Source organism: Podarcis gaigeae (genome assembly GCF_964106915.1).
Source record: "Podarcis gaigeae genome assembly, chromosome: 2".
Classification (NCBI taxonomy): Eukaryota; Metazoa; Chordata; class Lepidosauria; order Squamata; family Lacertidae; genus Podarcis; species Podarcis gaigeae.
The window spans coordinates 13696705-13712714 of NC_139679.1; the positions used below are offsets into that span (position 1 = coordinate 13696705).

The window sequence follows — 16010 nt, forward strand, 5'->3', positions numbered from 1 at the left end:
GCTGCTCTGGTATCTGCTGGACAGAGACTATGTGAAAGCTCCTTGCAAGCTACTCTTTGTGCTATCCGAACACCACCTGCACAGCAACTCTCTCTCTCGGCGTGTATGTATGTAAAAAGGAGTGGTAAAACTCAGCCCGTGACCTGACCCACTCAAGAGATCATACTCTGTGGATACATTTCCATGCCCCCTTTGTATACACAACTCCTGCTTAAGAGATACATTCAGACAGAGCACAGGAACTCTCTACAGATGAGCACCATTTCTCTAAGATCCTGAGAGGAAATGTTACGTTCTGGTTGTTGCGCATCCTCAGTGGTTGAAGCTCACTTTTCCTACCCCACCAACCACCTGCAATAGAGCACAAGTGTCAAGGGATTCTTTGGACCAATGGAATACAGTGGTACCTTGGTTCTCAAATGCCTTGGTTCCCAAACGCCGAAAACCCAGAAGTAAGTGTTCCGGTTTTCGAACGTTTTTCAGAAGCCAAACGTCTGATACGGCTGTCGGCTATTTTTTCTTGGGTGCCTGCACCAATAAGAAGCTGCGCCTTGGTTTTCAAACATTTCAGAAGTCAAACAGACTTCCGGATCGGATTAAGTTTGGCGCTTTTGTTTTTGCTATTTGTTTTGCGTTTTTGAGGTTTTTTCGGTTAATTTGTTTTGGTGACTGTGTGGAACCCAGTTAAGCTACTGACTGATTGATCCAAACAATGACTATCATCAGTGCAGGTAAGAGAAAAAAATAATTTACTTTTTTAATCATCTACAATACTGTCTTATTTATTTTGTAGTACAGCACATTGATTATTGCTTTAATTTTATGGTTCAATGGTCTCCTTAGATAGCAAAATTCATGTTTAAAAGTCTGGAACGGATTAATCCGTTTTGCATTACTTTCTAAGGGAAAACGTACCTTGGTTTTGGAATGCTTTGGTTTTGGAATGGACTTCCGGAACAGATTAAGTTTGAGAACCAAGGTACCACTGTACATCAAACTTCTGAAATTTCATCATCCTGCTTTGATAACCATTTTTAGAGCGCCATCAGCGTAATCCTATGGAACTTGGCGGTTGCTCAAATTCTAAAGGGCTACCTTCCTCCAGCAATGAAAGTGTTAAAAAAATAATTGAAAAGCCATACATTCCTGGTTCAGCTGCACTGTGTTGTGTCACACAAACACCACCAACCCACCAGCCAACAGATTAAGAGCATGACATCTGGAGTGAATGGAAAGGGAACAGGAAGGAGATGGTCTCACACCATTTCAAATAAAAATACAGAACGTGTGTAAACATGAACAGCCCCCCCAACCAGCCTGCCCATGTAGACTCAACAGATTTTGCCAACATATATACATGAGCCTCTGACCCCGCTCATCCGGAAGGGCTTCCAGGTGTGAAAATACGCACCTTCTTCATCCACAGCAAGCACGGTGGCACCTCTGCTTAGCAGAGCCTGAACAACAGAGGCCAGTCCATTCCGGGCTGCAATGTGGAGCGGCCTGGGAATGGCAGGAAGAGAAAAGGAAAGGCATTACTGGATGAACCTTGGGAGAGGGAGTGAGAAATGCGTCTCTTGGAAATGAGGGCATTCACAAAGTTTATCTGACTTGTGTTCCAAGAGAGGAATGTAGCAGAGGATTTTCACGTAAACCAGGCATAGGCAAACTCCGGCCCTCCAGATGTTTGGGACTACAATTCCCATCATCCCTAGCTAACAGGACCAGTGGTCAGGGATGATGGGAATTGTTGTCCCAAACATCTGGAGGGCTGGAGTTTGCCTATGCCTGATGTAAACATTTAATTCTGTGGGCCAAATAGATCTGTAGTCCATCCTGCAATACATTCTGTGAAAGTTGGAAAGGCTTTTCAATTTGCTTTTTGCAATGTGTTCATTCCAATAGTTTTCCAAAGCGTATGGCATTAAGAGCTCCCTACCCACCTTTCAGTTCTTTAGGGAAAATACGATTCTGGATTACACTTCTATGGGAAATTTTGCTCTGGGAATTTGTAAACAGAATCTTTTTCACAGTATTGGTGGTGATGCAGCAGAGGGACCTTCTCTTCAAGTGAGGTCCACCAGGCTGCAATCCATCACTGTTTTAGACTCAAAGTTTAAAAATTTCTCATCAAGCCTTTCAGATTTTTGATGCTAGACACCATGACGCAGTATATTAGTATTATGTATATGTAACTTTCTATCTGTATGGTTATCTTAAGCAACAAGCACACCCACCTGATTTTTATAGTACTCTTAATTGGCTTGAGCTCCTAATGATTGCCAGGGTAGTAAAGATTTTTTTAAAGAAATAAATACAACCAAGCACAAGACTTCTCAGGCTTAGTGTGCTGAGGTTATTCAGACCCTGAGAATATGGCTCCGTGACAAACTTCCATTAGAAGATCTCTTAGTTCCCCAACACTGAGGAGTTATGTAACAAGAGTTCTGATTTGTCAGCTAACCTAGCCTCCGCTTTTCATGCAAGAAAGCTCATACACTGAGTATCTCCAAAGAAGATGAGTGAGGCATGAGATCACACCACCCACATTCCTGGCTGTGAAAATCTTTAAGACCAGGAGCATCAAAATAAATGCTTTTCTTTTTCCAGGTCTACTCACAGATGTAGAGCGCCCATCCAAATGCTGAAGACCTTTTTTTTTTTTTTTTTTTTTTAGGGCCGACTAACAAGATGCCTACCCTTGTCTCATTGCTAGGAATGTACTTGGCAAGAAGGAAAAGAAGGAAAGGCAGGGGGAACCAAACAGTCTCTCGTTTCCACCAGCTGCACAAATACTCACATCTGCAGAGCACTGTTAGTTGCATTGATAAGGCCAAGGTCTTGGGTTTCCCCCAGAATCAACAAGGCACACTTTTCATGACCCTGGAAAGAAAAGATAATTTATTTAAAGGAATGATTCGTTTGGAAGGCAGGTGCCTTTCTTAAGCTACACCCCCTTCCCCAATCTCCACGCACAAATTCCATCTAAGTACAGCTTGCTATGTTGTGCAAATCGACGAAATTATGGTCGTTATAATTAGAGCAAGCTTGTAAATGGGAAGGAGTAGCTTTTGTTGTGCCTGTGCTGTTCAGCTTTTTATTTTAGATGCTTTTTAAAATAGTGGTTTATAGATTGCAATTGTTTTACTGATGGTTTGTTAATTATTCTCTATGATTTATGCTGCATTTGCGAGGTTCTGTTATGCTCCGTTATGTCATTTGAATGAAAAGCAACATAGAAATATAATAAAAAAGTGCAGGACACATAAACCCATGAGGAAAGGAAGAATTCTGAGCACGCAGCAAGTGCTTCTGGCTCTTCCTTTCCAGCCACTGGTTCAGTTAAATGTCTTTCTTTTCTTTCTTTTCTTTTTAATTGCCCTCTAGCAACAGAGAAAGGCAATAAATTCCAAAATTGCTTAATTAAGGAAGGATCTGGAATGCCCTCAGACATGCTCCCGGTTTTCCTTTCAAGTATGAATGCACTCATTATTCCATTGAAGTTGAATCCCCTGAAATCAGGTGATTGACAGGTGGGTGGTGCAAGGAGTGGGGGAATACTGCTTGCAGGTCCTCCCTGGATATTTACCTTACTGCAGGCCAGGTGAAGAGCTGTGTTCTTGTTGACATCCAGCACAGTTAGATCCGCTTTTGCTCTGTACAGCAGAAACTCTGAAAACAGGTGAAGATGCCAAGTGAGAGTTGGTGCAAACCGTGACATACTTCAGTAAAAAGAAAAAAGGGGGAGGGAGGCATAAATGTAATGGATTCTCTACTCACCAACTGCTGCGGTCTGGCCATTCTCAGCAGCCATCATAAGAGCGGTCCTTCCCAGTTGGTCAGTCACGTCTACCTCAGCCTGGTGGCGCAAAAGCAGTTGTAAACCATGGATGTTGTCTGCAAAGGCAGCAGCGTGAAGGGGGGTCCTGGAATGGAGGAAAAAAACCCAAATGCCTTTAACAAGCATAGACCAGGCATTCTTCCAAATTCCACCTTTATTCCTGCTGAATTAACACCTCTTCAGAATATTGTTTCTTCACTCAATCAAGAGCGCAGCTAATATTCCTTTTAAAGACCCTGCTATCAGCATTATTGTGGGACGCGGGTGGCGCTGTGGGTTAAACCACAGAGCCTAGGACTTGCCAAACAGAAGGTCAGCGGTTCGAATCCCCGTGACGGGGTGAGCTGCTCCCGTTGCTCAGTCCGTGCTCCTGCCAACCTAGCAGTTCGAAGCACACCAGTGCAAGTAGATAAATAGGTACCACTCCGGCGGGAAGGTAAACGGCGTTTCCGTGCGCTGCTCTGGTTCGCCAGAAGCGACTTAGTCATGCTGGCCACATGACCCGGAAACTGTACGCCAGCTCCCTTGGCCAGTTAAGCGAGATGAGTGCTGCAACCCCAGAGTTGGCCACAACTGGACCTAATTGTCAGGGGTCTCTTTACCTTTACCTTAGGCTTCAGTTTAGCATCACCTGACATTGCTAATGTGAGGGAATCCTCGTCTGCACCCTGTTAACAACTCCTCCAGCATCTTTGTCAATTCTTGAAGCAAAGTTTCCTATCCTAACAATGGCCTATAGGCACTGATGACTGGTGAGTTTCGGAGGGGACGGTATACCTAGAATGCCCACCAACGACAATCAACAAGGCTGCACACTCACTCACCTTCCTTTGGCATCTCTGCTATTAACAATCTTGGCACCCAATGCTTCCACAAGCATCTCAGAAGTGCCATCCTGGTTGTTAATTCTGCAGAAGGAAGAAAATGGGAGAAGCAAATGAGCTAATGTGGCTTGGATTTATCTTCTTCTGCAGTTCGTTGAAAAGGAAGAGCTCAGAATGCGGCATGTAACATACATGCATGTGTGGAGACATCTATTGCTCAGCAGCAAATTACATCCTTCGCATGCAGGAGATCCTAGCTTCAATCTGGGGCATCTCTGTTTAAAAAGAACTTCAGGCAGGAAAAGACCTCTCATCGAGACACTAGGGCAGGGATGGGGAATCTACGGCCCTCCAGCTCCCAGCAACCCCAGGTAGCATGGTAGCAGGACTCCAGCTCCCAGCAACCCCAGGTAGCATGGTCAATGGGCAGGGATGATGGGACTTGCAGTCCAGCAATATGCAGAGAGCCCACATGTTCCCCAGCCCTAGAGAGCCAGTGGCAGTCAGAACTGACTCTGACAGATAAACCATCGGAATTGGTATAAGGCAGTTTTATAAAGGTAGCCTTGGAGACAGCCACTGAAAAACAAAGGAAGAAACTGCTCTGGAATTGTAATCTTTGCTGACCTTTTATTTTCCAGAGCTGTTTATAACTTGAAATGTACAAGGAAAAAAATGTTTTTGCCGATCTTCCTTCCGTAAAAACACACAAAAACATTAAAACACAAATAAAGCATTCTCAGTGATTTCTGTCAGCTATGGAATTACCTGTCCCTGGAAACTCTTCCAATGCAAACCTGGACATTGTTCAAAACCACTTCAAGACCTGGTTTGGGTTGGCTTTCAGAGGTCAAGGCTAAGCTAGATGTAATGGAGACTTGATAGTATTTTAATGTGGTTGCATCACATTTCTGAGCTGTTAGGTTAGGGTGGACTAGAACGGTAAATCAATCAATCCAGAGAGACCACAGTACTTGGGGGCAACGGCCCCTTGTAGGTGTTCACACTATCAAAACTAGGGGTACAACTTTGGTATCCTGACCTCAACTCTCTTCTCTGGTAGAACGAACGAAGTAAGAGCTAAGAACTAGGTCAGCAGAGCAGCCTGCTATTCGGTCCTGCTACCCACTCCTTGTAAAGCTTGCACATTCTGGGAGAAAGCCTAACATTGCTGAAACTGACTCATCATTCTGCTTGTGGTGAAGGAAGAGTTCTGCAGGTTAGACGTGCCCTCTAGCGGTTCTCATGAAGACTGCATCCACAGAAAAACATCCAGAGTCAAGATTGCACTAACTAGAATATAACATTTAGGGTGTGAATATACTCCAAATTTAAACAGTTTGAAACTGGCTTGCCTGTGATGGCACCCAGGCAGGGAAACGATAAGTTATAAGAGGGGGCTAAGGATCTCTAACAAAAAACCATCAGCACTTCATGAGATTAGCTGCTCCGCAGTCTGGGAGAAGCCACAGCAAACTGCAGGGCTAGTTGTTATCTGTGATGGAGGCTCATTAAGAATCCTCTATATGGTAACAACAGGGTCTCTTGCACTAATCGCTTATTATTTAAAATGCTCCAGGCCTAAGGTACATCTTTTGAGATACAGTTTCTTTAGAAACACACAAGTCCAGCCACTCATCACGAAAACCAAACATCCACTTTGGTCTTTTCTTCCACACCCCGTCCCACCCTCCAAAGGACCAATTGAGACTTACACCGCACAGTGCAATGGAGTAAAGGGGTTTCCTTCTAGGTATGCAAATGGATTGTGTTCAAGTAACAATTCAAGACAATCTTCATGCCCTGGCAAAGGGAGAAAAGAGGCAGAAGGCATTATCAAATGACCTTCAACATCCAAGAAATTATTATGAGCAGAATCAAAAGGCGCCTTTGCCCAAGGACTTGAAAAGACCCTTTGGGCGGTCTCCCTGATCAACAAAACAGCCATAAACTGGGAAGGTGGTGACTATGAGTTTCTGCAGCTTGCAGCCAGGCTGCAACAGACTGACATACACTTCCAGCAGGGGAATGCGTCTCTCAGAGTGGTGTTCTCTGCAGAACCAAGTTCTGCACTCAGAATACGTAGAGAGCTGTGTACTCGCTACATGCTGAGTATCCTACTAGTGGCCCTACTGAACAGAATCCCGGTTGGACTGGTTCTCTGCCTTGGGACAGGAAAAGAACAATCAGAATCAGGCATAACTCGTACCGCTGTAAGAAGCCCAGTGCATTGGTGAGTAGCCACTATAGTCCACCACAGAGTCCAGAGGGTCAGTAGAGAGCGCTGCCTGCAGCAAGGTCCTCAGGATTTCGGAATGCCCACACACCGAGGCAAAATGGATCGGGGTCCGGCCCTTGAAATCCCGACACAATACAAAGGCATCATGGTCCAGCAGTGCTGCAAGGCAGTCTTCACAGCCAGTCACAGCCTGGGAGTGAGCAGAGAACAGTGAATAATGACAGAATGTGCCCCAGCCAAATACTGATAACGCTGGGTTACTATAAAGGAATCTTGGCAGTGCCGGGATAGCAATGGGGCGCTTCTCTTTGGTGGCACTTGAAACCAGCAGGACGCCATAGCAAAGACAGACACAGCGGTCAATACTTATAAGGGTTTTTAATGACATTGTAAATTGATACCACCAGCCAATAACCCATTATTTACTAGAGCAAATCCTGAGTCTGTAAACAACTGAAAAATATTTCTCCTTTTTCTCTCGCATCCTGTTCTAACCTCACTTCCCAAACCAAAGTGCCTTGAAATGCTTCTGTCTGACATGTGCAGTTCTTTGCCAACAGTTTAGAACAAGCATGTCTGGCCCGGGGGCCTAATCCGGCCCGCTGTTTCTTTTAATCCTGCCACTGTGGCAGTTTATTTGCTGGTGTAAAATCCTAAGAAAAGCTCAACAATATCAATCGCAAAAAACAACAACTTTGGGGTAAAATTGCAAGCAAAGCTCAACAACTTCAATCAATCACGTATGTTCATCAAATCTGGCCCTCTTTGAAAAAAGTTTGGACACTCCTGGTCTAGGATATACCGTATTTTTCGCTCTATAAGACGCACCAGACCACAAGACGCACCTAGTTTTTGGAGGAGGAAAACAAGAAAAAAAATATTCTGAATCTCAGAAGCCAGAACAGCAAAAGGGAACGCTGGGCAGTGAAAGCAGCAATCACTCTTGCTGTTCTGCCTTCTGTGATAGCTGCGCAGCCTGCATTTGCTCCATAAGATGCACACACATTTCCCCTTACTTTTTAGGAGGGAAAAAGTGAGTCTTACAGAGCCAAAAATACAGTACCTTTCAGTATCATCCAGCCACTGTGATGAGCCAGTGCGTTCTGACTGGCTAAAGGTTTGGGATGTTCTGTGATGAAGTCTCTAATTCGATATTCCACATAAGTTATTGAAGGACAACTTAGGGCAGGAATGGGGAGACTGCGGCCCTATGGAGGTGGTTGGGTTACATCTCCCATCATCCCCAGTCACTGTTCAGGCTGGCTTCGGGATGATGGGAGCTGGATTCCAGAAACACCATAAAGACCACTGGTTCTCCATCCCTTGTGTGGCCAACACTAGCCTGTGAATGCAGTATCAGCTTTTCTACTCACCCCCCGGTGCAGTGCAGTCCTGCCTCTCCTGTCTGCTGCATCCACTGTGGATCCCTTCTCAAGTAAGAGGTGGACACAATCCACATGGCCGTTCATGATCGCCAACATCAACGGGGTTCTGGGAGGCAAGAAATAATGGCTCAGGCATAGCAAAATTTGACTCGGCCCCATTTTAGAGGCCTAAGGGTCTTCCACTGATAAGGAAAGGTGCAGAGGCAGCACCCCAACAATTAGAATGAGAAAACTCAGAATCAGGGCTGCCTTCAATTCCAAGTAGGGTTCTAAAACGAAATAACAGAGCAAGGGGTGCAGCAAAGCCAGGAGTGGGACTAGGTGTCGTTTAGGACTTTGTTGCAAATCAAAGAGAAGGAGCCATCAGGATCCATAGTGCTATTCTCAGCTATTGGAGAAGGAGGAACATAAAAGTGGTGGAGGTGAGGCCTTGGTGGGTAGGTTATTAGGAGAAAGGTGCTGTTTCATGGCTTTGCACAAAGGAGGGGAAGCTCCTGTACAGTGGTACCTTGGAAGTCGAACAGCTTAGTTCCCGAACATTTGGCCCCCGAACGCCGCAAACCCGGAAGTGACTGTTCCAGTTTGCAAACTATTTTTGGAAGCCGAACATCCGACGGGACTTCCGTGGCTTCCGATTGGCTGCAGGAGCTTCCTTCAGCCAATCAGAAGCCGCGCTTTGGTCTTCCAACGTTTTGGAAGTCGAATGGACTTCTGAAACGGATTCCGTTCGATTTACAAGGTACGACTCTAATTAGAATTTATTTATATAAGAAGAAGAGGAGGAGTTTGGATTTGATATCCCGCCTTTCACTCCCTTTAAGGAGTCTCAAAGCGGCTAACAATCTCCTTTCCCTTCCTCCCCCCTCCCCCACAACAAACACTCTGTGAGGTGAGAGGGGCTGAGAGACTTCAGAGAAGTGTGACTGGCCCAAGGTCACCCAGCAGCTGCATGTGGAGGAGCGGAGACGCGAACCCGGTTCCCCAGATTACGTGACTACCGCTCCTAACCACTACACCACACTGGTATAACCGTTTGGGACCCCTGAGGAGCAAAAAGAACTTAACAGGAACAGAAGGGAGGACTTCCAGCCCAAACACACAGAACGATTAACATATATAAGCCAATGGAAAAACTCACTGTCCATGGATGTCCATGACATCTGTGATGTCGACTCTCTCCCCACTGTCAATGAGAAGATGTAGGGAATCGGTGTTCCCATAGGCAGCTGTAAGAAATGTAAGAGGAAGAACTAGGGAGGGAAATAGTACTATGTACACAACTTCCCTTTTTCTAATAGTTTCTCAAACTGCCATTTCCGCAAAGACCTACTGAGTGCTCTAGGTTTGTTTGCAACAGCAGTCAGGAGAAGGAAAGCAAGCATCCGAGAAAAGGAAATGCCATGCCCTCACCTGCAGCATGTAGGGGAGTCCACTTCTTCTTTTTCTCCTTCACAAGAGCAGAAGCACCATGGCTGGTGAGCACCTCCACACACTCCGTGGAGCCCCTCTCCGTGGCAAGATACAAAGCCGTCCGCCCTTTGTGGTCCCGCACATCCAGGTTCACCAGGGTCTCGGCAAGTGTCTTCAGGGCTTCACAGTGACCATTATAGGCCTGGAAGCAAGAGCAGTATTTAGTTCATTTTGCATGCCTTGCCTCTTTTTGCCTACGGTACATGCCGTGCAATCCCAAGCATGATTACTTTTTAAAAATAATTTTTAAAAAAACCACCAAGCAGCAGTAAATAAATACATTATTTCCATGGGACTCACTCCCTAGTAAGTGTCACTGAGCCTAAAACGAACCAGGAAAGAGTCAACTTGCTGGCGTTTGCCTAGATTTTAGCATTCACTTTCATTGTATAAGCTGCTGTCTTTTTACAGTGCAAGACACAGCCCACAACCTTGCAAAGCCAGATTAATGATAGATATACTTACAGCTAAGTGCAAAGGGCTGACTGGAATGGTGCTTTCCACATCGTCCAGGCAGTTAAAAGACATTTCCAGGAGCTACAAACCAAAAAAAGCACAATGTCCATTCAAATGCTTTAACTCTTCTAGCCTCCAGAACCCGCAGCAGCAATGATGCCAGCAGTCTTTAGCTTTCCCAGGCAGGAAATTAGCATTCCACCAACCCCCAAATGCATTCACAGGACTACCAAGCAGGAAAAAAGCTTGATGGGCTGTTGAGTCTAGAAGTGCAATCTAGACAACCGCAATCATACGCTCAAATGCTTAAAACTCAAATGTGGAATGCCAATACACTTTCCAAGCGTATCTCAGTAGCACAATGGTAATAGTATTGCTTTGCTATCTTTGTTAAGGCACCTTGAGGCATTAAGAATTCTTATGCCGAGACTAAACTCTGGCTAAAAAAAGTATTTCACACATTTTAATATATGAAATGCAGTTAAGTGGTTTTCCCCACTGTAAGTACATAGAATGGGTAGTCATTGTAATACCAGATTAATGTCCAATGAAAATCACTATTTTTATTGATGTGACCTAAGACCATTTTTATCTCTGTGCATTTTATAGAGCAAGATGTGTGCTAATGTGTTGGTTCTCTGGTGGGTTCTTGTCTGTGTTTACTTATTTCTTTGCTGCTCAAATTATTATGTTGCTGCTGCCTTTATTTTTATAGGCACTGTTTTACGCTGCTTAGGGGCCTGGATCAGCCACAATTTATTGATAGATATTACTTTGTCTATTTCATAAAAGCCATTTGGGTCATTAACATTTTCTACAAACACACACACGAGTCAGCAAGAAAGATCATATTGTTCTCATACACTGATCGTGCAGAGCTGTTATTCAGATCCTAAGCAAAACTGATATTCATCTAACCATTCAAGAGAGGTTTTAAGGCAACAGCTGAGTTGCCAAAACTCCTGCCATGCCCTCCACCCTGGACCTAGACATATGCAGCTCCCTGCTAAAACTGGTTTCCATGTAAACAGCCTGTTTGTGCTACTGGAGAGGATTGATTAGCTCCTCAAAGCTTATATAGATCTGATGTTCTATCACAACATATACACACAACGGCTGCTTTAGCACCTAACACTAAGTCAAGGTATGTTGCATGTTTAACCCATAATGTTAATGAGGTAAATGCTAATGCCTGCAACTCAGGCATTCTCCTATTTCGCTCCTCCTTTTGTCCAACTGGGAGCAACAAACCATGAACCTTGGCTTACTTTGATATCAGAACCAATAATTCGTGGTTTGTTTCTCTCCAAACTAACAATAATGGTTAGTTTGGTTAGTTTGCATTTGGAAAGCCAAAAACAAACCTTGGCTTTGTATCATGGCTTGTTTTAGGCAGAAAAGAAACCAAAAGGGCAGGTTGTCAGGCTAAGCCAAGACTTCTGGTTTGTTGCACCTACGTGAACCAAGGGAGGAATGAAATCTGGGCACCTGAGCTGCTAATGCACATCATGGTTAACAAGTTGCATACCCTGGCTTAGTGGGAACATGACCAGTTTCTATTCAGAACAGCTCTCAATTCCATCAAAGCGACCAGGTGCACAATAGCAAGGTACTCAACAAGAGAGCATATTTCATCAAGTTGACTGTGAATACAAATGAAGGCTGCACCCCAGAGTATGGCTCTTCCAAACTTCCACAGAAACACTCATTCCTCAGTCTCCCCTCCAAAATCACGACCCAGTTCCTCCAATCCCAATTCGAGCTTACCAACTCAAGGTTCTGTCTGTTGCCATAGGCAGCTGCGTAATGGACAGCGGTGTATCCCTGCTTGTCTCGGAGAGAGGGGTCAGCACCATTATCCAACAAGAACTCTAAACAACTGGAGAAGATGTTAGCAGATTAGGTCAGATGCCTTGAAGCAGATGCATGTGAAGGACCTAAAAGTTGCTGCGCAAACAGCCTTTGCTGTGGTTTCTTATTAAAATGTCTCGCAACTGTGCTGCAGGAGCCACAACTCTCAATGAAGAAAGGAGATTCCGCTCATTTACAGAGTTTGACAGAATAAGAACAGCTGCAGCCCTGTGTAAAACATTGCTTTCAACCCAACTTGTATGGCACGTATATTGGCAGCTCAAATACATCTTCAAAAAAACAAGAACCAACTTTTGTTCCCTTTTTGAAATATGGCAGCCCTAATTGGTAGAAAGAAACTCCACTGTTCTTCCCTGCATCACAACGACTTCCCAGTGCAAGTATGACACATGTAAGATGTAGAAGCAGTTACTGAACTCCCCTCTCCATGTTAAACTGATGTCTGTGGACTTCATAAAAATCCACTCAAATTCAGTTTCAATAATGAAAAGGCAGGGGGGGGGATGAACAAAGGTCAAAGCCTCTTTTATTTTGAAAAGGTTTGGAGTGCATTTTAAAGATGAGGCTGGAGGAGCAAAGAAAACCTGGAGAGACTGTGTTCCATGCTGATTTGGTAAAAGCCCAACTGCTGGTTGATTTAAGTCACAATAATAGGACAGAACAATGGCCACTGCCCAAGCCCAATCAGTCACTTAAAAACAGGCAGTGAAGTGTTAAATTCAAACTGTCACTCTAGTTGGTAAAAGACATGTGTGTGGAGGCAGCTGAGCTCCTAAAGCTGTATGCTAAGGCAAGTTAAGACGGGCTACTCACAAGATTGCCTCCTTCAGTCGTGACTCCTTCAGCGGCTCCTCGTCAGTGTCATGGCTGTTTCCTGAATGAGTCTCAGCTCTGCAAGAGTGAAAGCCTAGATCAGTTTTGCTGAGACGTAGCAGAAGAGGGACTGTGCAGGAACACGTAACAAAGTACTGCATACAGTTTTCAAAGGAATCCCACATGTGGAAATCCATTGCAAGAATAAATTTGGGGGGGGGGGACGTGCATGATACTGGTCAATCAGGACAGGTTACAAAGAGCCAATATAGATCAAGCTTGATGACCTCAGTGGCTCCGACTGAATTTATCTATGAAATTCATAGAAGCAAAATATGATCTGGGAAAAAGACGTGTCATGAGCCTGAGCAACCTTTCAGAAGTCATCATTCATCAGCCTGGCATCACACAGGAGAGTAGGAAAAGGATTGTAGACATTTAAGTAACTTCACTAGCCCAAGAAGGCATAGTGCAAGTTGAATTTCTTAAGTCTCTAGAGACAGGGAAAAGTCTGAAACATCTGCAACAGCAGAAAGTCATGCACACCCCAAATAAGATCTGAAGTATAAATTCTCTATTGCCATTTTTGACTTTGGTTTCTAATGTCTAAACATTTGGGCAGGTAGCACCATGATTCTTAGATAAAAGCCTCAAAGATGAGCCCTGCCATTTTAAATCATTGTTTAAAAAAACCAAAAAAAACAGAATGCACCAGTTCATTATTTAATTTTCAGTATATTTCCAATGAGGGCTTCAATGCTACACTTTCTATCCACAAAAATGCTAGAAAGGGAGAAGAAAAATACAGTATCTACTGCCGATCTTTCTGGTGAAAGAATTGCACTTGACTGCTGCCATGTTAGGCAAATGCCCCCCAGCCCCCGCAAGTCCTTTCTCCTACCTCCTGTAAGTGTCCGAAGCAGCAGCATAATGTAAGGGGGTGCAGCCTTTACAGTCAGCTTCGTTAATACTGGCTCCGGCAGTGACCAATGTCACCGTACACTGATAGCTGCCATTAGCGGCTGCATAGTGCAAAGGAGTCCTGGATGGGGAAAACGAGACTTGAGGCACTTACTAAACACCAAGGAACTTTTAATACGTTAGCACTGTAAGCAATGAATGTGGTTCAGAGTTTCCATTTCCTCAATCTGGTAACAGAGTAAGCTCCGTTGGGTTAATATGTCAACTTTTGGTCCTGCATGGATCTAACCTGGGTTAGTTTGCTGTGTTGTCTTGAGCTAGTCCTCAGCCGACGTGTCCTCTGCATCCCAGCTGATCTACTATGTCTTTTATTTACGCCCACTTTATATTGCTCATTAACAAAAAGTTCTTCGGGTGATGCAGAGCGTTCACCCTCACAGCCACTTTCTAAGGGTTCCTCTGCAAATGCCATTTTACAGATAGAACAAAGACTGAGATTATGAGTCCCTGACCAAAGAGGGACGTTAACCGTGATCTCACGACCTTCAAAGCAGAGACGTCATCCAGTGCATCAGTGGCTCTTGCTAATGCTGTGTCGCATTAACAAACAGAAAAGCAATGTATAATCCCTCTCCTTCTAATTCAGCAGCTCCCAACAGAGCAGCACTGAGCTTTGGTTGAGCAAAAACATTTCTGCAAGTGAGCACCTTAAGCTCATCCTCAGTGCAATAAGCACTGAGTCACACTTATAAAAGCAGTCTCCTGTTAACACAGTGCAAGGCCTTCACAGCCTTTGGGCAGGTTTCAGTGCCACTGAACAACAGCCTTTCCTTGCCCAAAGGCAAAACTGCATGGTGCTCTTAATTTACCTTCCAAACTTATCTCTCCTCCTCAAGTCAGCTCCGCTGCTCAACAGCAAGTTAAGACATTCAACATTCCTACAGAGAAGCCAAAAACAAATATAGAATACATATGAACAATGTGATTGAACTAAAGAGGCTGTTAGAATGAGAAAGTAGAGAGATTTTACAAGGTGGGAAGCCTCAGTAGGATTGAAAGGCATAGGGGGGAAGCAATCTCTTAGGAAGGAGATAGCAGAAAAGATCAAGGACGATTTCCAGTCAAGGATGTAGGCTTGATAAAACAGAAAATGCACACAATTCACTCAAGCTTGCTTTTTACCAACTGATTAGAAAATTAAAGGGCTAGCGGAGTGGTAGCAAAGTATGTCCTATTTTTAAGTAGAGCAGAAAACATAAACTGCCCTCCAAGTCAAGGGTGTCGTTGTTTCTGCCTCTTCAAGCAAATGGACCAAGACAACACCCACCAGGTTGTGTCCTAGTGCCCTCTCGAGAAGTCAAATAAAAAAAATAGAATACATTTGAACAATGTGATTGCACTCTAAAAAAAAAGAGAGAGAGAGAGAGAACTGACCTAAGAGTACTGGGTCTGCCTGAATGCAGAGTGAATTGTTTATATAGCTTGGATATTCAAAATGGTAGCCGCTGGACAAGAAGCACACAGAAACCCTCTGGTTTTCTTTGTATTTAATGCAGGGTCAACCTGAATCCAGGTTTTTGTACACTTTGGAAGTATAACAGCTTCAATTTTGCTGGCACACATTTTAACTAACTGTGGCTGTTCCACATCCATGGAAAATGCTGTCCTGAGAGCACAGTTCCCAAGAGAGCTATATATTTGTGGGTGTGGCTTATCCTCTAGCTGGGATGGAGATCCCTGTCTAGGGAAGGGGTTGTCAACCTGGTCTGTCCCTCCCACTAGTGGGCGTTTCAGGATTCAAGGTGGGCGGTAGGGGGTTCTATGGCACAAGCTGAATCCTCCTTCCAGCGAGCACTGGTGGGCAGTAAAGAAATTTTACCATCAAGAAAGATGCATTACAGGTATAAAAAGGTTGACTACCCCTGGTCTAGAGCAACTGGGAAAGATAGCAATGCAGACATGGGATTCTATGATGAGAAATATTTTTTCTCCTTTCAAGGGACATTTCCAGGGCGGGAGGGAGTTTTGCCAGGAGCCACATGCTGGCAGCAAGAGGGGGAAATTAACCAAAAGTGGGTGGGGCATCCTTTTTTCCTCTCCCCACTTCCACCCTGTTCAGTGGGATGCTGAGAAAAGGACACAGACCACTCTTGCTAGAGGTCTGAATTGCTTGCTTGCAAAAGGTCCCC

At 44.5% G+C, this 16010-nt stretch overlaps 1 protein-coding gene across 2 annotated transcripts in view; it reads right to left on the reverse strand.

Moving 5' to 3' along the window:
- The window catches only part of ANKRD52 (ankyrin repeat domain 52), a 64451-nt gene that overhangs the window by 15907 nt on the left and 32534 nt on the right, over positions 1 to 16010 (reverse strand). The window contains exons 14-29 of one of the 2 annotated variants that reach the window (XM_083728830.1): positions 14691 to 14759; positions 13802 to 13942; positions 12901 to 12978; positions 11983 to 12094; positions 10225 to 10296; positions 9700 to 9901; positions 9428 to 9515; positions 8278 to 8395; positions 6875 to 7094; positions 6381 to 6468; positions 4666 to 4749; positions 3781 to 3926; positions 3590 to 3672; positions 2801 to 2883; positions 1412 to 1503; positions 1143 to 1219 (exon numbers count right to left, since the gene is read on the reverse strand). In XM_083728830.1, the coding sequence (XP_083584956.1) occupies positions 1152 to 1219; positions 1412 to 1503; positions 2801 to 2883; positions 3590 to 3672; positions 3781 to 3926; positions 4666 to 4749; positions 6381 to 6468; positions 6875 to 7094; positions 8278 to 8395; positions 9428 to 9515; positions 9700 to 9901; positions 10225 to 10296; positions 11983 to 12094; positions 12901 to 12978; positions 13802 to 13942; positions 14691 to 14759 (1744 nt within the window). In that variant the 3' untranslated portion in view covers positions 1143 to 1151. The remainder of the gene's footprint in view (positions 1 to 1142; positions 1220 to 1411; positions 1504 to 2800; positions 2884 to 3589; positions 3673 to 3780; positions 3927 to 4665; positions 4750 to 6380; positions 6469 to 6874; positions 7095 to 8277; positions 8396 to 9427; positions 9516 to 9699; positions 9902 to 10224; positions 10297 to 11982; positions 12095 to 12900; positions 12979 to 13801; positions 13943 to 14690; positions 14760 to 16010) is intronic. The other variant, XM_083728829.1, reaches the window with a different exon arrangement.